The 26,194-nt window shown below is 44.8% G+C and overlaps 9 protein-coding genes and 2 non-coding genes across 18 annotated transcripts, besides 2 other annotated features; 6 read left to right on the plus strand and 5 right to left on the minus strand.

Annotated features, from left to right (window-relative positions):
* Positions 1 to 34: 34 nt before the first annotated feature.
* cos (costa) lies at positions 35 to 4,974 on the minus strand. Of its 2 annotated transcripts, none has more exons than NM_057744.3 (4): positions 4,187 to 4,974; positions 3,417 to 4,128; positions 2,942 to 3,360; positions 35 to 2,878 (listed from the first exon to the last, which is right to left on the minus strand). In NM_057744.3, the coding sequence occupies exons 1-4, from the start codon at positions 4,836 to 4,838 to the stop codon at positions 1,056 to 1,058; spliced, it is 3,606 nt and encodes a 1,201-aa protein (NP_477092.1). In that variant the 5' UTR covers positions 4,839 to 4,974; the 3' UTR covers positions 35 to 1,055. The 2 variants fall into 2 exon arrangements, with proteins under 2 accessions (NP_477092.1, NP_001260765.1); NM_001273836.1 differs by having other exon boundaries at positions 382 to 2,878.
* Positions 4,975 to 5,045: 71 nt separating this feature from the next.
* Dhx15 (DEAH-box helicase 15) lies at positions 5,046 to 8,882 on the plus strand. Of its 2 annotated transcripts, none has more exons than NM_136425.3 (7): positions 5,046 to 5,439; positions 5,494 to 6,287; positions 6,567 to 7,040; positions 7,106 to 7,369; positions 7,937 to 8,059; positions 8,127 to 8,480; positions 8,539 to 8,882. In NM_136425.3, exons 1-7 carry the CDS (start codon positions 5,387 to 5,389, stop codon positions 8,664 to 8,666), a joined length of 2,190 nt encoding a protein of 729 aa, NP_610269.1. In that variant the 5' UTR covers positions 5,046 to 5,386; the 3' UTR covers positions 8,667 to 8,882. The 2 variants fall into 2 exon arrangements, with proteins under 2 accessions (NP_610269.1, NP_001260766.1); NM_001273837.1 differs by having other exon boundaries at positions 5,183 to 5,439.
* Gr43a (Gustatory receptor 43a) lies at positions 8,728 to 11,020 on the minus strand. 3 transcript variants are annotated; one of them, NM_078926.3, is made up of 9 exons: positions 10,855 to 11,020; positions 10,737 to 10,791; positions 10,231 to 10,363; positions 10,001 to 10,163; positions 9,755 to 9,898; positions 9,559 to 9,699; positions 9,414 to 9,492; positions 9,006 to 9,357; positions 8,728 to 8,943 (listed from the first exon to the last, which is right to left on the minus strand). In NM_078926.3, exons 1-9 carry the CDS (start codon positions 11,006 to 11,008, stop codon positions 8,881 to 8,883), a joined length of 1,284 nt encoding a protein of 427 aa, NP_523650.2. In that variant the 5' UTR covers positions 11,009 to 11,020; the 3' UTR covers positions 8,728 to 8,880. The 3 variants fall into 3 exon arrangements, with proteins under 3 accessions (NP_523650.2, NP_001036531.1, NP_001286158.1); NM_001043066.1 differs by having other exon boundaries at positions 9,414 to 9,699; NM_001299229.1 differs by having other exon boundaries at positions 9,414 to 9,699; positions 10,231 to 10,375.
* Positions 11,021 to 11,404: 384 nt separating this feature from the next.
* Positions 11,405 to 13,791, minus strand: Glo1 (Glyoxalase 1). Its single transcript, NM_136426.3, has 5 exons — positions 13,654 to 13,791; positions 13,449 to 13,585; positions 13,290 to 13,376; positions 11,707 to 11,820; positions 11,405 to 11,648 (listed from the first exon to the last, which is right to left on the minus strand). Exons 1-5 carry the CDS (start codon positions 13,723 to 13,725, stop codon positions 11,528 to 11,530), a joined length of 531 nt encoding a protein of 176 aa, NP_610270.1. The 5' UTR covers positions 13,726 to 13,791; the 3' UTR covers positions 11,405 to 11,527.
* Positions 12,007 to 12,989: a mobile genetic element.
* Positions 12,855 to 14,053, plus strand: asRNA:CR44201 (antisense RNA:CR44201). Its single transcript, NR_073852.1, has one exon.
* Positions 14,054 to 14,148: 95 nt separating this feature from the next.
* Positions 14,149 to 14,550: a mobile genetic element.
* Positions 14,551 to 14,708: 158 nt separating this feature from the next.
* Eaf (ELL-associated factor) lies at positions 14,709 to 25,678 on the minus strand. 4 transcript variants are annotated; one of them, NM_136429.4, is made up of 8 exons: positions 25,599 to 25,678; positions 24,065 to 24,919; positions 23,897 to 23,989; positions 17,733 to 17,871; positions 17,475 to 17,674; positions 17,238 to 17,325; positions 16,730 to 17,183; positions 14,709 to 16,668 (listed from the first exon to the last, which is right to left on the minus strand). In NM_136429.4, exons 2-8 carry the CDS (start codon positions 24,189 to 24,191, stop codon positions 16,255 to 16,257), a joined length of 1,515 nt encoding a protein of 504 aa, NP_610273.1. In that variant the 5' UTR covers positions 24,192 to 24,919; positions 25,599 to 25,678; the 3' UTR covers positions 14,709 to 16,254. The 4 variants fall into 4 exon arrangements, with proteins under 4 accessions (NP_610273.1, NP_724550.1, NP_724547.1 ...); NM_165521.3 differs by having other exon boundaries at positions 16,085 to 16,668; positions 23,897 to 23,978; positions 24,506 to 24,919; NM_165518.3 differs by having other exon boundaries at positions 16,085 to 16,668; positions 24,997 to 25,678.
* CG11112 (uncharacterized protein) lies at positions 18,602 to 19,341 on the plus strand. The gene is made up of 2 exons (NM_001103737.2): positions 18,602 to 18,670; positions 18,735 to 19,341. Exons 1-2 carry the CDS (start codon positions 18,646 to 18,648, stop codon positions 19,301 to 19,303), a joined length of 594 nt encoding a protein of 197 aa, NP_001097207.1. The 5' UTR covers positions 18,602 to 18,645; the 3' UTR covers positions 19,304 to 19,341.
* Positions 19,718 to 20,223, plus strand: CG11113 (uncharacterized protein). The gene is made up of 2 exons (NM_001103738.2): positions 19,718 to 19,751; positions 19,805 to 20,223. The coding sequence occupies exons 1-2, from the start codon at positions 19,727 to 19,729 to the stop codon at positions 20,194 to 20,196; spliced, it is 417 nt and encodes a 138-aa protein (NP_001097208.1). The 5' UTR covers positions 19,718 to 19,726; the 3' UTR covers positions 20,197 to 20,223.
* CG43123 (uncharacterized protein) lies at positions 20,616 to 21,729 on the plus strand. Its single transcript, NM_001259253.2, has 2 exons — positions 20,616 to 20,675; positions 20,801 to 21,729. The coding sequence occupies exons 1-2, from the start codon at positions 20,639 to 20,641 to the stop codon at positions 21,610 to 21,612; spliced, it is 849 nt and encodes a 282-aa protein (NP_001246182.1). The 5' UTR covers positions 20,616 to 20,638; the 3' UTR covers positions 21,613 to 21,729.
* On the plus strand, positions 21,894 to 22,300 carry CG43267 (uncharacterized protein). Its single transcript, NM_001259254.2, has 2 exons — positions 21,894 to 21,941; positions 21,991 to 22,300. The coding sequence occupies exons 1-2, from the start codon at positions 21,917 to 21,919 to the stop codon at positions 22,212 to 22,214; spliced, it is 249 nt and encodes an 82-aa protein (NP_001246183.1). The 5' UTR covers positions 21,894 to 21,916; the 3' UTR covers positions 22,215 to 22,300.
* Positions 24,592 to 24,696, minus strand: mir-4977 (mir-4977 stem loop). Its single transcript, NR_048053.1, has one exon. It is a non-coding gene; the product is annotated as a mir-4977 precursor RNA (primary transcript).
* Positions 25,679 to 26,194: the final 516 nt, after the last annotated feature.

The raw sequence follows: 26,194 nt of genomic DNA on the forward strand, positions 1-26,194 counted from the left end.
TAAAACACTGATTAAACACTGATTGATTAGTTTAGTTTGTATATATTTATTTGCTTAACCAACAATATCCACACAAAGCCATGCCGAGCGATTTGGCGGAATATGTATGCTTACAAATGTGTTTATAATTTTTCACACGCTGATATTGAGGGAACATACATACATTAATATCAATTTAAGTTACTCGGAGTACAGTGCAAACTGCATCTATATCAATGGACAATAAAAAATACGTTGTACACAACCAAACAGTATTGAATTTTAATTTTAAGTTAATGCAAAATGAGTATTGGATTAGCGCAAATACTGCGATTTGAAGCATTTATAAGTTGTACAGAGTAAATGCTTTTGATAGAATATTAAAGGTTAACACTTGGGTATGGAGTACGTATGTTGTAATTGGTATCGAAGGTCAATTAAAATTCGAGGGAAGACACAATAGTGTTTACAACTAAGCTAAAACTAACAAAATCAATTAAAATTAAGTGGTTACCTAATAATTATTGTTATGTACAAGTTAAACAATGCGGAGACTTAGGTCAACACTTTGAGCGAGTTTTGTGTACGGTTTGTCTTGCGAGTATCTTAAGTAGCAGGTCAAGTCTTTACGGTTGAATCTCATGAGGATAGTTACTTTCATATGCTAGGTGTATGTACGTGTGGGGGTTTCTAAAATAAATGCTCCCCAGCTAAAGAGCCGGAATGAGAACCATGTGTTGTAGTCTATTTGTGTCATGACTGTGGACGAAACTTGTTCAGTTCTTGTTACCAGGATCTGAGCTATTGCTTCACACTTAAAAAGATATCGAACTCCAGCCACTTTAATAAGTTAAACGACAAGCAGTAAACTAATAAATTCAAGCTGGTATATATGTCGGACTATTGATTAAAATGTATGCATGTATATGGGAGTAATCTGTTATACATTTTTAAGCATTTTTTTATATTATCGCCTTAATTATTAAAGTGGCTGGATTTCAGCTCATGGCTATTAATTGTATATGGCTATTTGGCTTAACCTTATAATATCGTCCTGGAAATGGTTAAATTCGTATTTAGTTTCGACGACTTGCGTCCTGGATAATTATCTTGTTCTTCTGACGCGTCACTTTCGTGGCCGTCGGAGCTGGCATCAGACGCTTCAGCTGCTCCGGCCTGAAGCTGACCAGGGCCTTGTCCTTCACTTTTCCTACGGCTCCAGTGGTGGTTGTCGACGTAGTGGTTGCCGTGGCCGTGGTGGTTGACTCAATCAGGGCCGTGGATTCCTCGGCCGTGGACCCTGAGGAACCGGCTGCGGCAGCTGACGCATATCTGGTGAGCACATGGAACTTGGCAAAGATGTTGCGTCCGCTGCGTTGCTCTTTGTCCTTGTATTTGTCTAGCGCCGAGCCGGTGGGCATCGGCTTTGGCGCTTTGATCAGTGCCTTGCTTGGATTGCCGCCACCTTTGTAGAAATGATCGTAGTCGAAATCACTACTGGCCTGCACCGGCGGGGCGACACAGGCAGGGGCCAAAGCTCGTTCTCCGTAGCTGGCCGAACTGGCCGACGTTTCCTCCGCCATGTGACGCAGCATCAAAGTGAGTTTCATTTCGTGCTGGCGCTGCAGCAGCACCGCATTCCGTTCGCCTTCCAGTCTAGCCTGGCGCACGGCATTGGACAGAACACGCTCCTTCCACTCCCAGGCATCCCGCTCACGCTCCAACTGCACCAGCTGCAGCTCCAGCTTTCGTGAAGAGTCGCGCAAATCGATAACCTTCGTGAAGTATTTGTACAGAAGTGTTCGCATCTCCTCCGTTGAGAGACGATTTAGGCGTGCCATCAGCATCTGTTCTCCCTTCTCCCGCTGAATTCGGTCGCTCGTGTCGATGGAGCGGTGGCCCGTGATCATCTCGTTCTTGAATTCTATGGCCGCATCTATGGCCTCGATGGCCTCATCGCACTCGAGCAGCTTGCGCTCCTCCTTTTGCGTCAGCACCTTGTCCCGCTTAAGTTTGCGGTCCAAATGACAGCGTTCTTCCAACAACAAGTCACGAGTTCCGCGCAAGTTGCGGATCTCATGACGCAAGGTCTCCTGCTGTTCTGGTCCCGGCTGCTCCTCCAGGTTATCCGACTTCTCGCGTAAAATGTGATTAAGGTGCGTAATCCTAGCCTGTACTGCCTTTAACTGGCGGCCTTGTTGCTCGGGAGAACCTTGCGCCTTCACTAGCTCTTTGCCAGTCTCCCTGGATTCTCGTAGTTTGGCCAGCTCCGCCTCCATCTGGCAGCGCAGCTTGCACTCCTTTCGAAGCTTTTTCTGTAAATCATCGGCCTGTTTTCGCGACTCGCCCACCGATTGCTGTAGCTTCTTCACCTTCTGTCCGCTCTCACCCGCAATATGCTTCATTGAGCTGAGGTCTTCTAGTCGACGCTCGAGATGTCCGATTATCGTGGTCCATCGCTCAATCTCCGACTGATCCCGGCCTTGAACTAGCGCCTTACCTAACTGCTTCTTGGCCTTGTCGCACTCGGCCTCAAGTTTGGCACGTTTCTTGTGAAATCTTTGCTTTGCATGGCTGCGTGTATCGCTGTTCTTGACCAATTCGGCGATTATATTTTGTTTTACCTGGATTGTCTCTTCGATTTCCCGTAACTGTCGTTGCTTGCCCTCGATCTCAGCGACCAGTTTGCGCAATTTTTTCTGCAGCTGTTCAATAGGAGCAGTGGCGGCGGCGGCAGCGAGAGCCGCCTGACGGATTCCTTCGCCCGAAGAACTTTCCAGAGGATCGACGACCGACTCAGGATCGATGGGCGGAGGCGGCTGCTGGGAAGCTACCCGATTAAGCATGGCAAGCTCAGCAGTACTTAAGCTAGCACCTGGCTGAACACTTCTCCTGCGACCTATTAAAGCAAGGAATCAACATGTTACTGTATAAAAAAATGTTATTCAAGGCAAAGACTTACTGCCAATGCTGACTTTTCGATCATCACCATTTTCTTCTGGCGGCTGTGCCTCAATCTCGCGGTCTTGGCTTTGCATAACCGCCTTCGGATGCTTGGATAGATATTCAGCGTGTTTTTCAAGTATAAGAGCGTCTGTTTTGTCGCGAAACTCTTCCATTAGACTTTCTATCTTGTCGTCCAGATCGGGCCGATGCGACTCATTGTCTGTGTCGTTTTCGTTGTCGGAGTTTGGCGACTCCGAATTGGCTGCTTCAGAATTCACGTCCTCGGGCTCCTCGGCCTCCAGAATGGGAACCAACTGTTTTTGCTGACGCATAGCCTCTGTTGAGCTGAGACACTCCTCGCACTCCTGCTTGAGGAAGAGCCACTCCTCGATCTGCTCCTTCTCCACTTCAGTAATTAGCTTGGAGTCTATCAGCCTATAAATTTCTTTTGTCGTCAAAAGGCCCACATCGGAAATAATGTGTACACTTACTTGGAAAATAGCCCCTCGGCGTTGGTAACTAGTTTGGACCATTGGCTTGCTGCGAATTGTAGGCCAAAGTTGTCCCCTGGTCCCGCCTGCGACAAGGGTCCAGCAGAGGAATTGGATTCGGGAACAGGCTCAGCCGGCTGAACGATCATCGTGTTGTCGTCGGAGTAGGTGTTCATAATTACAAAATTACGTACGCACTGCACCTTAAAGGCGAACTGCAGGTTGCCAAGAGTTTCGGGCAAGTGCTCTTCCAGCGGTGACACGCACAGGATCACGAGCGTCTGAGCCCGTCCGCCGAACGAGTCCTTCAGGAGAGTGGTGAGCGTGGTCTGACCGTACGGAATGTTGCCATTAACCCCGTACATGAGGCCTGGATCTGTGAGAGTACTGATCACCTGCTCCAGCATACACAGGCCAGCATCGAGAGGACGTCCCGGTGGCTGGTCTCCACATCTCTCTGTGCCGCAGAGATCCGAGAAACTGGCCGTGGACAAGCGGTGCTGCAACAGCCCCTCCTTGGACACCCACTGCTGCTCCAGGGTAAGCGTGAACAGGGTGTGCGCCGGCAACGATTGGCGGGCCGACAGACCCACCTGCAACCAGTGGAAGACGGCATCTACGTTGGTGCAGTGTATGTTTCCCATGCCCAACAAGTCGCAGACATCACCTCCGCAAATTTCCACGAATCCCACGTTGATGGCATAGGTGCGTTCTTAAAGTGAAAATGGAAATGGATAACTATGCTTATAAGATCCTTTTAGTAAACTCACCTGGGTGCAACGATATGTGTGAGAAAATGTCACGGACACAAAGTTGGACGACTCCTTCGGTGGAATCCGTCAGAGTAGGGTCCTGGACGTTTCCGTAGAGTGTGTAGCTTTTGCCCTGGCCCCTCTGGCCATAGGTGACTACAGATGCGTCGAAACCTTCCAGGAACAGGGTGATGAGCGGAAAGACCGTCTGGTGGTACACTTGCTCCTGGGAGCTGCTGCTGGGCAGGGCGTGGGTGACCGGAACCGTGTGGGGACCGACTTGTATCAGTCCAGCTGCAATGCTGTCCATGGGATCTCCGCCTGGCAGGGCACTGGGCAATCCCAGGGCCGAAGCGCTGATGGGAATAGCCTGAACGCAATATGCGGAGTCTGGGTAATCCTTCTGACCACTGTCGTTGCCATTGGCATCTGGAATTGTCTTCGAATCGGCCGCACTGTCCTGCTCAGCATTCCCGTTTGGGTCCGTCTCTGAAATTGACGGATTGTCCTTCTCAGCCGCCGGAACTTGAGCCTCGGAGTCCTTGGAGTCCGCCCCCTCATCCACCGCCTGCGCATCCTTTTTGGGCTCTGTGGGGCCGAAGCTCCTCAACAAGTCCTTGAGCTCTCTATGCGGGAAGATGCGCACCGCTACCTGAATGGGTATTTCCATGGTGGTTAGGCAACTAGTCCTGGTCTCGCAGGAGCTCTTTCATTCGATATCCTGCTCTTTGTTTCGCATCTTTGCGCTTTCAAATACGTGCAAAAATTCAACTCCCTCCGAATCGATACAATGTGATAGTGTGGCCGACGCTAAAGCGCCAACCCAAGCCGAAAATACCGAATCCATGTAACAGTTTGTTACTGTAAAAATCAAAATCAGTTTCCAATCAAATTGCTGTCAAATGTCAATTTTAAGACTGTGAGCTCACAACTATTCTTCAAACTGGTGAGTAAAACCGAATTCTATAGATAGATTCTCGTCAAAAGACTTAAGCTTGAACTGCTGTTTTTTTTTAAATGCCAAATTGCTGCCGTGCTGTTGGTTGTGATCTTCGCTAACCATGGGCTTATATAGTATACACAGACAGTAAACTTTGGTATTTTAAAAGTTGCGATCAGCATGGTCGGTATATGCTAAAGGTCTCACTGAGCGCGTGTTTTTTTTTGTGCTAAACGCTTCGTTTTGAGAATTAAGTGCAGTAATCACCATAAATTAGCATGTCCAAGCGTCGAATCGAAGTGGGGGAGACCTACGGCAGCAAGGCGAAGAAGTAAGTGACCCGAGGCCAACATACGGCAGTAATGTAACGCTCCTTTCTCACCAGGGACCCGGAGGCGTCCTCCTCGTCGGCGGCAGCCGCTGCCGGCACAGTGGCTCAAATCCTGGGCGGATTCGTGCCCAACAAGCAACCGCCCACGATGAACCCGCTGACCAACACGCCGTACTCACAACGGTACCAGAATCTCTACAAGAAGCGCATTGCGCTGCCCGTGTTCGAGTACCAGGCGGACTTTATGCGGCTGCTCAGCCTGCACCAGTGTATTGTGCTGGTGGGCGAGACTGGCTCCGGCAAGACGACCCAGATCCCGCAGTGGTGCGTGGACTTCGCAGTATCCAAGGGGCGCAAGGGAGTCTCCTGCACACAGCCACGTCGAGTTGCCGCCATGTCCGTGGCCCAGCGCGTTTCGGAGGAGATGGACGTAAAACTGGGCGAAGAGGTCGGCTACTCCATCCGTTTCGAGGACTGCTCCACGGCCAAGACGCTGCTCAAGTACATGACCGATGGTATGTTGTTGCGCGAGGCCATGTCTGATCCCATGCTGGACCAGTACCAGGTCATTCTGCTTGACGAGGCTCACGAGCGGACCTTGGCCACTGACATTCTAATGGGCGTGCTCAAGGAGGTCATTCGTCAGCGCAGCGACCTTAAGCTGGTGGTCATGTCCGCCACACTGGACGCCGGCAAGTTCCAGCAGTATTTCGACAACGCACCGCTCATGAAAGTGCCCGGTCGCACACATCCCGTGGAGATCTTCTACACGCCCGAACCAGAAAGAGATTACCTAGAGGCTGCTATTCGCACGGTAATCCAGATACACATGTGCGAGGAAATTGAGGGTAAGTTGGTAAATGAGTTTAGCTTGGAGTTCATTTAATAGCTTGCTAGTTCATTGTTCTAAGAAGCATTTATCGATCATATGTTTACAATGTAAAAGTGCCAGGCAAAATATAAACTTTCCGAGTGCCGAAGGGCGGCAAATGCTTCGTATTTGCTTTAATGGTATTGTAATCATTCAAGTGTTTACGACTTTTGAATATGATCCTATTCAATGCCGGAAAAGACGCATTCGCTTTTTCCATTGTAAACTAAACCCCAACTTGATTTTGCTACTCTAGGTGATATCCTAATGTTCCTCACGGGCCAGGAGGAGATTGAGGAGGCTTGCAAGCGCATCAAGCGCGAGATCGACAATTTGGGCTCAGAAATTGGAGAGCTGAAATGCATTCCCCTGTACTCGACGCTGCCGCCCAATTTGCAGCAGCGCATCTTCGAACCGGCCCCGCCGCCAAATGCTAATGGCGCAATTGGACGCAAGGTCGTGGTGTCCACCAACATTGCCGAAACCTCGCTGACCATTGACGGAGTGGTGTTCGTGATTGATCCAGGCTTCGCCAAGCAAAAGGTGTACAATCCTCGCATTCGAGTGGAGAGTCTGCTCGTCTCACCCATTTCAAAAGCGTCTGCGCAGCAGAGATCCGGTCGTGCTGGACGTACGCGTCCTGGCAAGTGTTTCCGTCTGTACACGGAAAAGGCGTTTAAAAACGAGATGCAGGACAACACCTACCCCGAAATTCTGCGCTCCAATTTGGGTAATGCCTAGATCCCCTGGAAGTATTACTCGATTTCTAATATCTTGTTTCTTATTTTTGAGCAGGCACTGTGGTTCTGCAGCTCAAGAAGTTGGGCATCGATGATCTGGTGCATTTCGATTTTATGGACCCCCCTGCTCCAGAGACCTTGATGCGTGCCCTGGAGTTGCTCAACTATCTGGCCGCCCTGGATGATGACGGAAATCTTACAGACCTGGGTGCCGTTATGTCCGAGTTTCCATTGGATCCGCAGCTGGCCAAAATGCTGATTGCCAGCTGCCAACATAACTGCTCTAATGAAATACTTTCCATAACGGCCATGTTGTCGGGTGAGATAAAACACAAATCTAAGAAACTGTCTTCGATAAGTTGGGGGTCGCACTTATACTTTCATGGCTGTCACTTTTCGTTTTTCAAATACGTAAATACGACTTGTACCTAATTTCGATTTGTGCCGATGCATACTTTCATTTATTTCCGTTAAAGTGGCTGCCGTGAATACTTTCTACGTTATAAATTGAAAGTCTGAGGTTTCGGGGAAGTATATTCTATATTCTTGAAGGGATTTATGTAATTTCTTAAGCAACAATGCAAAGGAAAAAGTTTTTCAATTTATTTGTTCTTTGCATTCAACTCGAAAAGAAAAGTTGCACATGCGTTTAAAAGTCCAAGCCCATTATTTGAATGGATTGATGTGCAAAATATGCCCGAATAAATAGTGTTTTTATCTTTTAATGTTCCGCGAACGCACTTGCAACTCACAAATGCAATCAATCTTTGAATCAAGCCTCTAGATTGCCTAGCTGACAAAATGAAAGCACAATCTATTTGTTTATGTTAAAAATTGTTTTGAACTTGCGCTTAATCGAAACTAAACCAATTCAAACGTGCCAAAGTTCCACAATGCTTCGTTCGCCCCAACGAGGCGAAGAAAGCTGCCGATGAGGCCAAGATGCGATTCGCCCACATTGACGGAGACCACCTGACGTTGCTTAATGTCTATCACGCCTTTAAGCAGAGTAAGTAAACTAAACCAACCTATACTCGAAATGGAAACATAAAGACATATTTCTTTATTTCTTTCAGGCAGTGAGGATCCAAACTGGTGCTACGAGAACTTCATAAACTTCCGCTCGCTAAAGAGTGCGGATAACGTGCGCCAGCAGCTGGCTAGAATCATGGACCGCTTCAACTTGCGGCGCACGAGCACTGAATTCACCTCGAAGGACTACTATGTAAACATCCGAAAGGCCCTCGTGCAGGGCTTCTTCATGCAGGTGGCCCACCTGGAGCGCACTGGCTACTATCTGACCATCAAGGACAACCAGAACGTGCAGCTGCATCCGTCGACTTGTCTCGACCACAAGCCCGATTGGGTCATCTACAATGAGTTCGTGCTGACTACAAAGAACTACATTCGCACGGTGACAGATGTCAAACGTGAGTAGCAACTTCCGCATTTCAGGGTCATTTTTGTAAGCATTTCTTACATTTATAGCTGAATGGTTGTGCTGCCTGGCGCCCCAATATTATGACTTGAACAACTTCCCCCAGTGCGAGGCGAAACGACAGCTGGAGTTGTTGCAACAGCGGTTGGAGACCAAGCAGTACCAGAAGGGTTTCTAAGTCCCCCCAGAGTATGGCTAGTTGTAATATGATGGAGAATGGATCATGGATAAGAGTGTGTGAATTTTAGCAAGTTCTAAGAAAAATAACCCGTTTGCTTTTTATTGTTTGCTAACTTGATTCAAGCACATAGACACTTTAACAGATCAATAATATCCAAGAACTCCGTTTAGTTAATAGTGTTAATAAAAAACAAGCCACTTTTTGTATAACTTTAGCCATTGGTCCGTTGAAACTGAATGAGAATCACGAGATAGGTGGCTATGGCGGATGCAAACTGCAACCAGATAGCATTAGAATAATACATGGATATTATTTAAGTGTAGTCTAAATCCTTACCGATGTCAGAATGGTGCGGTTCACGCGGCACAATCCGCAGGCGGAGAAGTCAGCATCTACGACGAGTAACTGCTGCCAAAACTTCTTAACTGCCTCCGCGAGAATGGGCTCGTGCACTTTCCGCTCGATTTCGCAAACAATCTGGATCGTTTTACGGGACTCTCGGGCAGCCAAGTGGCACGGCTCCACCACCATGAGCAGTCGCAGGAAGTGAAAGCAAATCCAGAGCATCTGCACCCACAGGTAGCCGTTATCCCGCTTGCTGAGCAGTTCCAGAAAGAGGAAGTAGGCCGTAGCCACGAGGTGCAGCAGACAGGACACCAGGATGAAGAGAACCGCAATGCCGAAGGAGCTGTCAAGTGCGGGAAGGTAAGAAGCACGAAAACATGGGATGTGGAATAACTTTACTTGGACAGGAGGTGGACACATTTTCCCAGCGACTCGTGACTGTCCGCCAGGGATTTGAGGAGCAACCCCTTGTTCTTGGCTGGAAAATAACCCAATTTGAGTAACTCCACGTTGAGGATTAGACTGCGTGCGGCTGCCTTGTCACCTGCGGCTTCACTGGGCAAGGTTTCGCCGTTCAGCTTCGTCAGGCTCGCGTGGAGTGCCGATGGCATCGCTGGCCGATTTACGCTAACGTTCTTCACGGTGCTGACCTTTTGTGGCTTGATGGCACTGGTTGCATTGTTCTCTGTTGGGTGGTTTACAACTAATCAAAAATCCTGGAAATTTAAATTACCACTTACCTGCAAGAAAGCTGCTCGAAAGCATTCGGTTCAGACGGCCAAAGCGCCTTCCTAGTCCATAGGCCGTGTTGGCAATGTTAACCTGCAAGCCCGTGAGGATGAAGTAAAGACTATAGAATGGAATGTACCAGTGCACATTGAGCTCTGTCGAAGAGAAAATGAAAAGGTGGGGATTCAAAGATAGATTTCTTTCATTTTAAGATTTATTTGGCGGCTTATAAATGAATACATTAAAGCGCTAGCTACCCGTATCCGACTGAGCTATGTTCATATCCTGGGCAATGCGCATCCACGTCCCTACATCCAGGCCGACCAGAATCGAAATGGCCAGCAGAGAGACGGCAGCCATGCCCAAGGCTCGCCATCGATCTCTTCGAAAGTTATTGTAGGCATTTAGGGTATTATCGATCTGGGGTGTTTATTGGGTGATTATAACAAATAAAAGGAGGGTGGATCTATGATTGACGTGATCTCACCTTGTTTAGTCGATCGTTGAGCTCGAGAGTGTCGTTCAGGCTGAAAAGGCCACAGTAAACACCGGATACAATGGCCATGACCACCACAGACACGTCCAGGGCCGTCACCACCTTCGACGTAGCCGACTTCATTCTAAAAGATGCACTTTTGATTTGTTGGTTGGTTTTGTTTGCAGTTTGTCAGAGCAATTAATTGGTCAAGATCGAATGTGTTTAGAAGGGAGCAGAGGTGATGATTAGATAGAGAAAAATCGAGAAAAGTATACACACAATTAGGATCAAAGTAATGACACCCTCCGCAACAAAATCATATCCTTCTTGAGAGGAAAGTATTACTTATACATATTTGATAAGATATGGGTTCTAAAAGTGCAGGACTCCACTCCGAGTGTCACTACTTTAAAATCCTTGAATGGGACAAGCCCGTAGAGATTAGTAAAAAAAAAACGGCACAGAACTGGGACCTTACAAGTAGGAAACATAGATGTAGATACAAAAGTACCTACCGCACGGGAATTTCGGAGTTAGCATCGAACAGGAGACCCCGATAAGTGAGAAAAACTACGCAGATGCGGATAGCGTTTAGTCAGAAGGAAGTCACCCGCCTTTGGATGCTCAACTCACCCATAACCACCGTTAATGTGGCCGAGTATACAGTGAAGAGCCAGCTGCGACCAATTTCCACCCGGCCCTTGGAGTTCCGGACCGTAGCATATGGAGCCAGGGCCAGCACTTTGCTGATGTAGAAGATGCCGATGCTGGGCTGGGATATCTCCATAGTAATTCAGAACGCGGGACACTCGCAGTACGACCTCTGGACGAGAACTGTTCTCGAGTCGCCAAATACAGGACCTTAAATTGCAAAACGCCATATTCGACACCAAACAAATACTGCGCTCCCATATTTGACTATTATTAGTGGCCACCACCATCCACGCCCCACACCATGACCACATGGCCCTCGCAGACCGTCTGGGCAAACACCCCATGTGCGAGTGAGTAACACATTTGCTTATCAAAAAGCTCGGCTGTCCGCGATGTAAATAATAATTAGCGTGTGAAAATACCAAGCCGGAAAAAGGACACAGGAGCAGGAGCCAATTATTTTGGGGCCGACGTTGACAGCTGCGGCAGCTGCGACAGGTGCACCCGAGTGAATGAGGTCCACAGCCCAATTGTTACACAATTTCTCATTTATTGTTGCGACTCCACTCGGCGGTCCAGCCTAGTGGGGATCGCTATTAAGGAACAGTGGCAGATGCGCAATTAATCAAGTTAATTCTATCTGCCAGCCAGACTAGACGGAGTGTGCATTGAAGATCTCGATCCAGTAGCCGTCGGGGTCCTTGATGAAGGCCAGTCCCTTCATGCGGCCGTCGTCGGGCTTCTTCACGAAGTCCACGCCAAGCTCCTGGAAGCTGCGGGAAAGATTGCGTCTTTGAAAAAGAACAGGACTTTCCCATTGACATTACTTACCGCTGGCAGGCGGCGTACACGTCGGGCACCATGATTCCAATGTGTCCGAAACCACGTGGATCGGTGTTGCCGGTGTGGTAATTCTGATCCGGATCCCTCTCAGTGCCCCAGTTGCTACGGAAAAGAGCAGAAGATTAGTAGAATTATACGTATTTCCTTTATATAATCGAGGACCTCTAGTTTAGGTGTAAGTTTTGATTAAAAACTAAAGGCCAAATTAATATATATACAAGTACATAGTTCTCGAGTTATAGGTGGATCTATAATGTCTAAGGAAACGATTTAAGAAATGTAAAAATACAGCGTGCGGCAGTATAATTTCCTTTTTTAAAATGCGCGCCATTCAGTTAGTTCATATCATAGCGAAACGCTACTGGCCACGTTCAAGAGGGGCTACTGCAAAGTTTTGTCCCTACACGGTTCAGTCGCCAACATGCGTTGAAATAGTGAGGAGCGTGCCTTTGCCGATGAGGCCTACTTTTCAAGCGGATGTTCGGGTCTTTAAACGCAGCGTGCATTTCGGAATCGCTTTAATTTAGCCCCGTTGGCTCCCGTCCCAGACCGCAAATCGATTTTTACATGGGTCACTACATTCAGGCAAACTGCAAGTGCGACAAAACGAAGAACTGGAGTCCCCCGACCCAGTTAGATCACCTGAGAACATTGAAGCAGTGACAGGGTCAATATTGTGATCTCCGCGGCGTTCTGCGCGCAAACACGCATCTGCCCTTGGACTGACTATCCGATCGTTCTGTGAGCAGAATTTTGCATGATGATCTTCAATTTCATCCATATAAGATGGCGTAGTGCAGGAACTTTCAGAAGCCCATTTTCATTTATGTCGGTCGGTTTACAAACAAAAAAAATATGCGCTACTGGGCTGACAGCAACCCTCTATATTTGCATGAAAGGCCTTTGCTTTCACCAAAGGTCACAGTAAACACTTGGTTTCAACAAGAAGGTGCAACGGCATACACCATCGCATACAGCATCGATGGCTGTTTTGAGGGAACACTTTCAGAGCGCCTCATCCCAATTAAAGGTGATTTGGAATGGACGGCACGCTCTCCCGATCTGTCCCCTTTTCCCCAAACGCCAGAAATCGGTTTACGCAATGTATGGAGAATGGGAAACGTCACCTGTCATATTTCATCTTCAAAAAAATATAAATAAAATCTTTAGACATGTACCTAAATTATAAAAACAAATAAATATTTTCCGATGCCTACAATAGATTTTCATTGAGTTCTGAAAAAAAAAGGAAATTATGCTGCCGCATGCTGTAGTTGAAGCTATCATATCTACAAAAACGAGTTACGAAATGTAAAAATAGAATATCCATATGGAACTATCTTTTTTACACGCATGACAATTCTAAAATGCCTTTGAATGAAATTCCATCTGATTGCGGAGGAGTTTCTGTTGGAAGTGTTCCTTGTAGATGATATCTACATCCATATTAAGATTGGTATTGTACCGCCACTATGGACTATTCAAATAACCTTTTCCTAGAGTCATGACATTAGAAGGGCCTACTCAAATGGAACCTTGCGAATCGCATGCACAAACGGAAAACCACTTACTGGGTCAACTCAATGGTGGCCTTGCGGCTCAGCGCCCAGCTGCGTCGCTGCTTGGGATCCTTAGGCACATCGGTGGCGTTCTCGTACCTGGGCCAGATACAAAAGCGATTGTCATTGTATCAATATCAAATTAAGATAAGCCGGAGCAATCGACCTTACCCCAGAAAGTACAGCGAGAACTTGGCCTCGGGGAAGTCCAGTTTCACCAGCAAGGTCATCCCGAGGACGCCCGTGTAGAAAGGCAGCGACTTGCGTGGATCCTTGATGCGGTACATGGTTTGCTGGAAGAGGAAGTCCTGCGCCGCCGACAGCGGGTTAGTTGCGTTGCGCGATGGCGCGGTCTGCCCGACTGGAACCCACTCACCTTGGTGGACGAATCCGGCTTCTGGCACAGCTCGTCCGCCTGGGCATTGCTCAGTCCTGTCACGTCGCCCATTCCGATGCTTTAAGGCAATTAACCAACCACCTGTTGATAAAATCCGCGAGGGAATTGCCAGTGTGACCCTCGCTCAGCCGGTGAAACGTACCATCGGGCGGCGAAAATGTGCACACAATTTTATCGCCAAAAAAGTAAGGTGGGGCTGCGAACCAACTAATTTATACCCTCGCATTTATATGAAATCAAACCACCTCTACTCTGAAATATTGTGTAAAACCAGAAATCCATTTCTGTGCATAATTCTCATTATTCACTTTAAAGTGCAAAGTATATAAAGCATAATGTGCCCATTGCACATTATTCTTATTGAATAAATAAAGCAACTCATAATATATTCTCCATGTAAAATCCAAAAAAAAAAAAATGGATTTTAACTTTCAAACAACGAAACTGTTGTTTGCTTACTATTATTTTCAATTATTATACCCGATAGCCGTAGAGTAAAATGGTATACTATATTCGTTGAAAAGTATGTAACAGGCAGAAGGAAGCTTTTTCGACTATATAGATTATATATATTCCTGATCAGGATCAATAGACGAGTCGTATGAACGTCGAGATCTCCGGAACTATGAAAGCTAGATTCAGCATAGTTAAGAATGAGCATACAGATTCTAAAGACAAAGACGCTGAGCAAGTTTGTTGACCCATGTTGCCACGCCCACAAACCGCACAAAAGTGCCACGCCCACACTTTTGAAAAACCTGTTGATATATTGTTTAGATTTTTATTCGTCTTGTAATTTTCTATCGATGTGCAAAAAAAATTTTGCCACGCCCACTCTAATGCCCTTAAACCGCTTAAAACTGACATGCCGCATTTTTCACGATTTATTACGATTTACTAAATTACCGAGTTGTATATAAAACTTTATTAAAAAATGTGAGATTGTACTAGTAAACCGAGTATTTCCTGATAATTACTATTTTTATTCCCACCAAATTAAACGCAGCATTTAATATTTGTAATTGATTGTTGTCGGTATTATAACTAATTTAACTGAAAGTAATATTCTTATATGCTTTGTGTATAAAGTCGTGTACATGCGTGTTTTGTATATAATATATATTTTATATTTGCTTACCAATTAGACTATTTTACTTGCTGGATTTCATTGTGATCTTAGGCATTTCCGGACATATAATTAGTTATATAATTAGATCTAGATTCTTTAAATATGTATATTGTGTTCATGATTATCTCAATCATTTTGTTGTCGTTTAGTTGCTGTTGATTTGTTAATAATTTGTTGTTGGTGCTGGCGGTGAATGTGTCAAATACTCCTTCTAGACCAAAAAAACCCTCTAATCCTAGGCGCATTTGCATGTACAAAAATTAATTGGTATTATCATCATTTCGCTTTTTCTCAGATATTGGTCGTTTCTCTCGTGGATGGTACTTCATAAATACAATTCATTGTTGGCTTGGCAAATCAAATAGTGTTTATCTCAGTAAGTGTATCTGGACTTCGTGCACGCTCACTTTTGGAAGGAGTTGTGTTTTGTGTGAGTAGAGTATTACTGCTCGCCAGTGTAACAAATTCTTTGGACATTCTGGGGTGAATACAAATATAAACAAAAATGGCTTTCACCAGGCCGGTTATTTCGTTTCACATTTATTTTCTTTCGTTGCGTTTAACTATTGCAAGCTCATAACAAAATCGTAATAGTATAAATTTAAAATTAATTAAAAAACTACAAATAAATTCAAATAAAACATGAGCTAAAAACACAAATGTCTTCATACCGCACAATTATGTGACTAACAAAGAGAGGGATAAATATAGCTAACAAATTAATAAAAAACGTAAACTCAGATAGCTTTTACTTTTCATTAAATTAACTAAATCGCCAACGATAAAAGTAAGCTTGACTACAAAGATGAGCGAAGTAAGGGAAAACAAAATAACACTTGAAAATATCTTTTAAAATATGTTTCTTTGCGCTTTTGGTATCTGAATATATTAAAAAGAAGTAAGGGCTTAAATTAAAATGCGTAATTAATGGCAAAAATCCGAGTGGTCACTTTTTTCTGGAAAACTTAAAAATATTTTCTTGATTTGCAGCATTCTTATTACAAACTAAATAATTTCCTCAGTTGCATCCTCTACATCGTTCGTTTTATCTCCTGGGTATTTTTTATAGTATAAATCTGTGTTTTATTTGCGTGCGATATATTATTAGTCTTCCAACAAGTTTTACATAATCATTTGTTTGTGTTAAAAACGAATATGCATTGTGGTTTATGATTTTGATTGATTTGATTAATCTTTTTTCGATTTAATTCAATGTTTACCAGCACATTTGGAAGGTCTAAAATTAGTGTTTAAAATTAATTAATATATTTTTGTGGATATCGTGGTGTAGAAATAAGAATTTATTTTAAAAAATTTCACTAGCAAGTAAAATCACCTCTCAATAATTACAAATTAATTACACGCATATAGACAAAATATCAATAATTGTTGTTGCTCTTGTTGTCGTTGGTTTAGTCAAAAGAAGGCAAATAAGATCAAACTTTAAACAGCTAGTCGTCGTCATCGTCGGACGAATTTGACGACAACTGCAGATCGTTTTGTAGGAAATCGTTTGGAAAGCCACCATTGGACGCATAAATGCCGGACTGTTGCTTCTGTTTCTGTTGATGTGGAAGCATCTGCTGCTGATGCTGCTGTTGATGACTGCTGCCATATGCTGGTGATATGGAGCCGAGGCCCAGGTTGGGCAGCTGATTATGGTGCTGCTGCGCCACCTGCTGTTGAGTGTGTTTGTGATTCTGATAGACCTGATGCTGCTGCTGCTGCTGCTGCTGGTGATCCTGCTGTTGGCCCTGCGTGGAGCGATCGTCCTCTGTGCTGTCATCCGAGTCGCTACCGCTGTCACTGTCGCTGGAATCCGACTCCGAACTGGAGCTCGATGCACTCAGTGCACCGCCAATTTGCTGCAAGAAAGCAAACCCTCAAGTTAGCAATGCGCCATACCTAACCATAATCACAACCCACCTGTTCCAAGGCGGCAGCCGCTTGCGCCACGGACTGCGAGGTCAGTTCATGCTCCCTGCTCGAGTCCACGTCTATGGGCATGCTATTGCCGTGGCCATAGGCAGAAGGACGCTGCTGCTGCGGCGAGTTGCGTTGATGGTGCTGCTGCTGTTGTGCGTGGTTGTGGCCGCCATTGTAACCACGCCCATAGTTAGATGGCTGCTGCTGCTGAGCCATTGGTGGGCTGAGGCGCTGGTGCATCTGCTGGCGCTTTCCATGGCCATGCGGAGGAGCCTGCCGCTGCTTGCCAATGTGCGTGGACGAGGACGTAGATCCGAAATCCGGTTGACCTGCCGCGGTGCCTGACGTATTCCCATGTCCGCTGTTGTGCAGGGCGGCTCTCAACCCAAAGTCGTCGTCGTCGGTGATCAGGGGAATGCTGGGCAGCGTCTGCTGTGCATTGTTAGCATCCCAACTGAAAGATAATTCTATGAAATATATGTCAGCGAGGACGGATAAAGTAACATACGCCGGCGCAGATTGGGGACTGCGGTGGACTGGCACTGGACGCGATGGTGAGTTCTGTTGCATTGGCGAATTGCGCGGCTTGAAGTCAACTGAAAATGGTAAGATAAAGAAAAATTAGAGCAAGCACTTCAATCTTATTGAATTTCTGTTTATTTTATTTGGGTTTAAGTTATCTGCACACCTAGAGTGGTGTGTGTTTCTACTGTGTCCTCTTGTTTCCTCTTTCTACAATACTTACTAATATTGTTTCTACGGCTGCCGGTAGAAACCTTCGTCTTGGTTGAGATTCGCATGGTGCTATTCTCCATTTTGGGTGCCGTTCCCGAGCCTTGACCAGGTACCGGGACCGCGACTGGTGCCGCTCCGTTCGCACCCTGATTGTGGGGCTGACCCATGTTCTGACCAGGCAGCTGGACTGACTTGTTGGTGACTTCATTCCTGCAGTAATGTAAATTTAAGCTTGCTGCTTGAAATTCTCTAAGATTAAAGCACTTACCTGGTCTTCTTCACTTGAATATTGTGGTTTAGCTTTTCTATGGTGATGGCGCCCGTCTCCTTGTCGTAGATCATCAAACACTCCTTTGCATACTCTCTCTGATTTCCCTTATAAACTGTATGAGGCACTCCGGAACTTTCTGCAAGTTAAATAAAATAGTAATATAAGGCATTGGCACCATCATAATATAAAGCAGAGATCGTAAACATTAATGGTGTGAGCTTATATAAATTTTATTCAGAAGTTTGAAATGCAGTGCAAAAGACATTTACGACGATAGAAATATAAAAATATTTTCGAAAATAACATCTAGCAAATTAATTGTCAATATAGTCTCTCGCATTTCCTCAAGCTGATGACAAATGGGTTTGTTAAGCATTTTAAATTTCAATTTTACTTATTTCGGTTATCTATGCATGGAGCAATATTTTTAAATTTCTTTTTTTTATACTCAAATCTAAATATTATCCTTGAAAATCGTGGCCATACTATCACTTAAGTTCTTGGAAAAATTAATATTTTGTATAATAACCATGGAATTAGGTGAGATTGATATTTGAAAAATAAAACTAATGACTATTAATTATTCCTGCTTATGCTTCCTTCCCCATAAGTCAAACAAAAGTTCTGGTAAAGTTTTGATAAAATATTTTTAATGCAAATTCTCCGAATTTTACAATATTGATTTTTGGAGATAGTGAGTTTTTAAAAAGAAAATGTTATAATACTAACTAAACCTAGTGCTAAATTTAAGTAACGACTAGACGACTTTCAGAAGATACATATTTGTAAAAATATTAATGGCCTAAATTAAAATGTGATCTGGTACCAATGGATTATTCGCGCCTTTTTCGTGAATCCAAGATGCACCCATCTTGGCGGAATTAATTTAGTTCTCTTTTTACAACCCACGATGCGGTTTTGTACGATCGCTTTGGGTGAGTTTGCAGTTCCTAAAGCTGGTACTATCCGAACAACAATTCCTATTTGTGACATTTATAGTGCTGCTCTGTGTGCTCCACGTCTCAAATCAGAAGCCATTTTTACCTGTTTTAAACAACATCCACAAACACTTCGAGGATAAGGTCATAATGATAAACGAAATGTTCAATGGTAACAACGATGATAGCTCTGCACCGGAACCGGAACCGGAACCATCACACGCGAAACCCAATACATATTCAAATAAGAAGGCAAACACTAAAGAGGACGAAAAGAGGCAATTCCTGAACACGCTGGTCAAGCTTTGTAAATCAGAAACAGAAAAGGGATTTGTAAATCCCAAACAAACCATCAGTAATATTAACACGATCACGAACAACATCAGCATGCCGGAAATTCAATTGCCACCGATTACGGTTGTCATCGTGAAGGATGAAAAGGAGCTGGCCAAATACCAAGAGAAATCTAAAAACGGGGCCATAATAATCAAACGTCGTAGCAACGCCAAGGAGGATACCAAACCTGCACCCAGAACGGGGTTGCAAGAAAGGACTAAGAAAGGATTGAGTGCGGGCATTAAGAAGTGCGTCCTTATGAAAATCAAAGAACTTAATGTTATAAAAGCGTAACCGAACTAACTTTCTAAATTAAATTAAACATTCAATTTAAAATGTTTTTCATTCAATTAAAACAGGAACATTTCATAGTTCAGGAAAATCATTCTTTAAAGAACATTTGGGACTGTGTTTTCCGGATTGCCAGTGCTTTCGCAACATTAAAATGTATGTACATGCCTAATCACAAGTTACTAGCTCTTATAGTAGTAGCATAGGATCATGATGTTCATACGAATGGGGATCATCAACAATTCTACTACATAGCATTGGTAGCGCTTTAACACCTGACCACTGATGAAAATCAGAGCTACCTTGTCAGAAATCCAATATTGATCTTTTCGCTGCTTTGGCGACCAGGTAATGTAAAGTTTGACTAATGGATTTGTCCCATGGAATATAAATGGTAAAATCCGAGTGTTATCGCTAGAATCGAAAATGCGACGGCTTGCTGTACACATTGGTAAGTCCGAGTTGCTATGCGATCCAAAACGAAAGTAAGACTCGATTCTTTAGCCATTCTCTACCTGTTTCAATGGGAAATAGGAGCGGTGCTGAATAAAATCAACGAACTGAAGTCCTGGCTCGACCAGAACGTAAAAGGGCGTCAGGACTCGGACACGATTGACACACTTATAATGCTGTGCGTCATAGAAATGAAAGAAGGAAAGAAGCTTCCAGCTAAAATTGCCAACTTTCGGATAACCAACAAGAACACTGTGCAAAACTACATAATCCTGCCGACCATTAAAATTCCAAACATTACCATCATCTTTGCAGATGAAAAGTTACCTGTATCAGCGCGATCGAGAAAACAAAATATAGAAGAGAAACTAGATACACTAATTGGATTTCTTAAAGACTGCATAACCAAGAAAATAAACCTACTGGATTTCTTAGAGGAATAAAAGAGCTACTGCTGCTAGATGAACCTTATCTGTAGTGAAAACATTTTTCGGTTTTGTACCATGCCAAATATTGTAGATTGGCTGTAATATGAAGTTGTTATGAAAGTTAATGTTTCAGATCGGAAATTTTTACGGATGTTCATTGGGCTTACAAAAATAAAACCGTTTAGTGCTAATAAGCAGAAGAATTTGTATATTCTTTGAATTGCTTTCTGTGAATAGCATTTAAGCCACTAACTTTACACTTTTTGAGCTTAAAGAGATGACACATACTGTTTTTCGCAATGCTATTGTATATGTTTCACTCACGTTTATTGACTGTTGCCTATTTGATTAAATCGCAGCATTTCAATTTGGATCTGCTTAAGAAATATGCAAATAACTAATTTACTTAAGTATCCATGTAAATGAAACAAGTTGGGAGTTTGGCAAGTTGCTCGAGATGAACGAAAAGTTTCCGCTTTTACTGTTCATGATATGTAAGTTTGTGATACGAATTTGAATAGGAACAGTATTGGGCCGTTCAAAAAACAGTGATATATTGTGATATTTCCACAAAAGCTCTGATATATAGCATGAGATAATAATAGTATCCACTTGGCAGGTCTGTTGCGGGCGCAGCCAAGTTGGACGCAGGATCACCTCAAGTTGAAAAAACTAACCGCGGATCTGGTAAATGCCATTGCGGAGGCTAACTCAGGAAGGAAATACGGAGCCGAATGGGTTCCGTCGCTGGGACAAGCCCTGGAAGAGGTGCATATAACATCGTCCAGACGATGTTTCTTATTTAAGGTACTGGCCAAGAAGGTGGAGCTTCTCTGCCCGAGGCCTCCGCCATTCTATAAACCATCCCGACCGAATCGGAGACCACCGCCGCCGCCGCCACCACCTCCACCACCTCCACCACCACCAACACTTTCTCCGTCGCTTCCATTAAAGGCAGTCACTACAACTATAACTACAACAACAACCACAACTACAACTGAAGACCCATTTAAGCCCCCGTCAGATCTCTCGGAAGGCCTGGAGTACCCCGATGGCTCCTACTTTCCCTGGTGCTATATGCCGCACTGCCCCACAATTTGTCAACCACCCTACTGTTATCCGTGCAGATCGCCACACTGCGATTCCAAATGCGTTCCGCCCGATTGCTATCCACCCTGCAAAGAACCGGGCTGTACCCTCCCACCGACCTGCTGGCCACCCTATTGTCCAAGTCCCTGCACTCCACCCATGTGTATTCCCGGAAACCTGGGCAGGATGGCAAGCTGCCTGCCTCCCTACTGTCCACCGCCCATGAATTGCCAGAAGCCCTACTGCCCAAAGATCTACAAGCCTGTGGCGGCCAGATCGATTTTGGGGTTCGGAGCGTGTCCCATGCGTGACATAGTCTCCAGAACGAATCGGCGGGGATAATCGGTCAAACTGAATAGGTCACAAGTGGATACTGATATTCGCTGCTTATTCGACGTCAGCATATGAAGTATATACATTTAACTGTTGTATTAAACAAGAATCATTCGGACACTCTTCTAAAACGCATTTCACTAATTCATCTCTGCCCTCTTGCTGCTCAACCATATTAGCGTGATATTCACAGTCTGGCCTGAACGTTAATAGCAATTATCATGCTGACTATTAAACTCGCTATGGGCGTCTGCTTTTTGGTTGCAACTGACTTTAGTAACCTGGATTCCGTCGTCAGCGAGAGAAGTCGACAATGCGAATCGGAGTTTTAATCGTTGGTGAGCATCGTGACCAACGAGCAGATATCATGCTGATTTATGAACATAGTGCTTTGCCTGCAGGTATACAGTGCCTTGGTCATATTGCCACTTCTTTCGGAAGTCAAGAGTAGGCTTCTGAATTCTACTGCAGACAAAATCAAGCAGGCCTTTTCGTTGACCTATAACATAGGATCATTGATGGAGATTTTCGGGGACAGTAGACGGAGAAATGCATCCCTGGACAATCAAACTGGCCTATTCAAGGCTGGCTTAGACTTCCTGCCCAAATAATCAAACGAAAGCGCTGGTTTGTCTAAACGAAACTTCTTTTAGATCTACAAACACGTTTGCAATAAACTTTTGTTTTATCATATCGTATTTAGTCAGGAATCTCTAGTGGCTTAATGTAACGTGGTCTGAGATGACCTTGACGCGGTTTCAAATTGCCGTATCCAATCGGTTGAGTCACCAAGGGGAGAGAGCTTCTAGTATCACAAAGTTCAGACGCGGAGACAGGGGAAATTTGGGAATGCTTACAAAAATAGGCTTTATTCCAGACATTTCTAGACACTAATTTGATATCAAGAAAGAATAATAAGTATGAATCAATGCGTAACAATCTATAACTTACTCGATTCAATTGACTATTACTACGATTCCATTTCTGACCATTATTAACTGGCCATATGCGGAATAAAACACAAAACTACTATCAAAATTGCCGTAGCTGTGGGTAAACGATATGGTTATCGTTACTATGGCTATGGAAGCACGGCAAAAGTGTTCCATTGATAGGCTGGACGGGAACTTGGCTGTGGACGGTGCCAAACTGGAAACTAGTTCAGCATTGTGCGCCTTTGGCTGCACCCGTCCGATTCCCAGAGAGGCGGCATAGATTGGTCAGTTACCGCACTTACCCACTTCAGTGGCCCACACTTGACCAAATTCCGATGCTATTGTCGCCGTCGCCACCACCGCCGCCGCCAAAACTCTTTGGCGACTCGGCGCTCGCAATCAACGAAGCGTTACACAAGCCAAGTCGGCCGCAATGGGCCCCAAAGCAGCAGCCCCACCACAGTCGTCGGCCCACAGACGATGACGATGACGACGACAATGTTTGGCCACAAAGAGCATAGCGGAATAATACCAGTATAGAGCGGCCGAGGTGAAAGACTTGAACGCTTGGCTGCATTTTTCCTGACTTGATGTAATTCGCTGTCTTTGCTCTCCAGAGCTGGCCTTTTCTTCTCTTGCTTGATTCAAATAATGCACAGGGCTAGCCATTAATTTGTATCTTTAAAAAGTTCGTCTCGTCTAATGGATTATGCATTATGTCATCAGGCATGCAATGCAGTCCCAACTAAACGCATACAATGAGCTCTAACCAGACACCTTCTTTTATCCCAGTTCGAAAGGGTATATCATAACTTTGGTTCCGAGTTCCCAATCGATAAAACCCTATTAACCCAGCCATGTCCATGTCCGTTTGAAAAATAAGTACATGTTGTGTTCTCTTTATAAAGGGATTTAGTCCAATTGGTTTTAGGAATACAAATGTAAATATTTCTGAGCTCAAGTGTATCTGAACTTGGCTTGGAGCACGTGTTATTGATTGCTTCAAGTAATTTTTTTAAAGCTTCTGGGCGAGATGCACATTCCACCATTCGATTAAGCAGGTGCACACCAAATTTCACCTTGCTTATTCTGGACAATTGTAGTATCGCTAAACGTGTTTAGCTTATTTAGTAAATATGAACTAGTTATACATAATTCCAAATTTCTTCACAAATTCATTGGTATAGAAGTTTGAGCTTTGGAATTTGATTGAATAACTATTCTTTGTGTGAAACATTTAAACTGTGCCCTTAATTAAGACTTCCAGTTTAAATATACTTATTTTATGATGTTAAAAATCTACCTTCACAAAGACCTAACGCAATGCTGTTTTCGACCACTTTTTCGAGTGCACTCACCAGAATTTGGCACGGTAACAGTAACTTGATTGTTGGAGCCGACGTCCACAGATGCCATGCGGCTGGTGTCCACGCTCGCTGGCTTGAAGTCATCTGCAAGACGAGGCGTTTGTGGGTGAATTCTGAGTTCTGGCGAGGGTGAATGGGAGTCCCCTGGACAGCACTTACATTTGATAGTGTGAAAGGCGGTCGAGGTGTTCTTCGGGTTGAAGGTGGCGCCCAGCTTCAGTTCCCGCACCTCCTCACCGATGTTGAGGCGCTCGGCCAGCGAATTCTTCTGTTTGGTCATCATCATCGTGTTGGTATTGCTGTTGGGCTGATAAGGCAGGTTGGTGGTGGTGCTTTGTGGGTGGTTGCTGTTGTTGGAGTGTTGGTAATAATTGGCACTGGTGTGGTTTGACTTTTGATAATTGTTATTGTGGTTGAGGTTGCTGCTGCTGCTGTTGCTTTGATATGACTTCTCGGCCACATCCGCCAAAGCAAATTGGAGCTCCTCGGCGGCGCCACCGCGTTGATGGCTATGCCCGCCGTGGAGCGCAGAGGATGAGCTTCTGTCGCTGCCCTCGCTGTGGTTTCCGTTGGACGCTGACGCTCCGGACGAGGACTTACGATAGGTGCCGCCGTAGTGCTGGCTCGCAGACGCCTTGGCCTTGAGACGCTGGAGCTTGGTGGCCACGGACTTGGGTATTGTACGGCCGTTCTCGTCGCTCCACGTGCTGCTCTCTTTTGGAACGGTGCAAGACTTCTGCCACAGAGTATTGCACGTCGCAAAAGAAACCACGTTCTCGAGCGGAGGGTTAAAAAGTAAACGAAAACGAAATGATAACAAATCGGGGGGTGGTGATGGTGGTGGTTGGTTGACCTCGAAACACTTTCTTCTGCTTCCTCAGGGCGGCTGGTGTGTTTCGATTGTTACATTTGACATTGGAATCCATGGGATTGCTTGGCGCACTTGGTACACCTGGCGGGCCCTACTCCCCACACGCAGTCACTCTGGGCTTGGCCTTCGCGTGAATCTTCAATCTGCGGAGTATGGCGAAAATATTAACTGCGATTAATATTTATTTGCTGCCATATGTTTGCGACACACACACACATACACACACACACGCACGGAGCATTGCAGCGCTTTAGAACACTGCATTTACACCTGCTGCTGCTCTTTGACACACATTTGGTTGGCTTTTCCTGCGCTTTTCACGGCTTTCCACCGATCCGTGGTATTCTTAGAGCGTCACACGATTTCCACACGAAAATGACGGGAGATCGCGAGACAACTGGAAGGCGACAGACGGGTAATGTGCGTGGAATTATGCGAGATTTTGCGTTTGTAATGCACGCTTTGCACTGCGAATTGGCACGCGAACGTAATACGTAAGCAAGTCAAAAAGTGAGCGGCTGCCAGCGGAACGAAAAGGGGTCGGGACGGGGGACGGAGGGGGCGCGCACAGCTGAAAACAAGTTTGAAATAGCCGAAAAACAGCAACGCGAAGGTGAAATTTCCGAAAATCGAATTGAAACGTAGACGAAAATCATCAGTCAATATATGTGTGCACTCTGGCTGTGTGTGGGTGTGCTGCGTTTTCCACAACTACGTTGCGGCCTGCCAAGTGCCAATCGCTTTTCCGCCGCACCAATCGCACTTGATTCGAGCACACTGTTCCCAATTGCTGCTCGCCTTTACTATATTGCATTGTCTTACATTATTTACACCTCACGCTGTTGCTTCTCTTTTTACTTTTTAACGATTCAATGCGGCCGCACTGCTGGTAAATGCCAAAAAATACCAGGCCTGCGAGGAAAAGTTATTTCTATCGAAAACAGAGTGACCGTTGCCGAAAAAACGGTTCCTTGTTCGAGGTTGGGCACTTCGCTGCGCTCTTAGCCAGCACTCCAACCACATGATCAAATTTTGAGTTAAATATTTTAAAACTTTCTGTTCATGGATACTCTTTTAAAAGAACTTGTCAATTTAATTTAGAAACTAAACAATATATTTTCATATATATATATATATATAAAGAAGAGTACTATGAATTTAGAGCCGTTGAATTAAATATCTTCCAGAATGGTCAGATCAAAACCGTTTTAATATTTTATGATCTTTGGAACCTCATATTGCATATCAAAAGAATTAGTTTGAATTAAACAGGGTAAAAGATAAAAAATTGCTATTTTAAAAATTGTAGCTGTTGGGATCGACGGCCCAAAATGAACAAGCGATATATGCAATATTTTGTGGGTCTTTTGGAAATAAAAGCGATCGTTTTTTCTTTATTTGTCTTTCGGCGTCTTTGT

This window comes from Drosophila melanogaster, chromosome 2R (assembly GCF_000001215.4).
Source record: "Drosophila melanogaster chromosome 2R".
NCBI classification, from domain to species: domain Eukaryota; kingdom Metazoa; phylum Arthropoda; class Insecta; order Diptera; family Drosophilidae; genus Drosophila; species Drosophila melanogaster.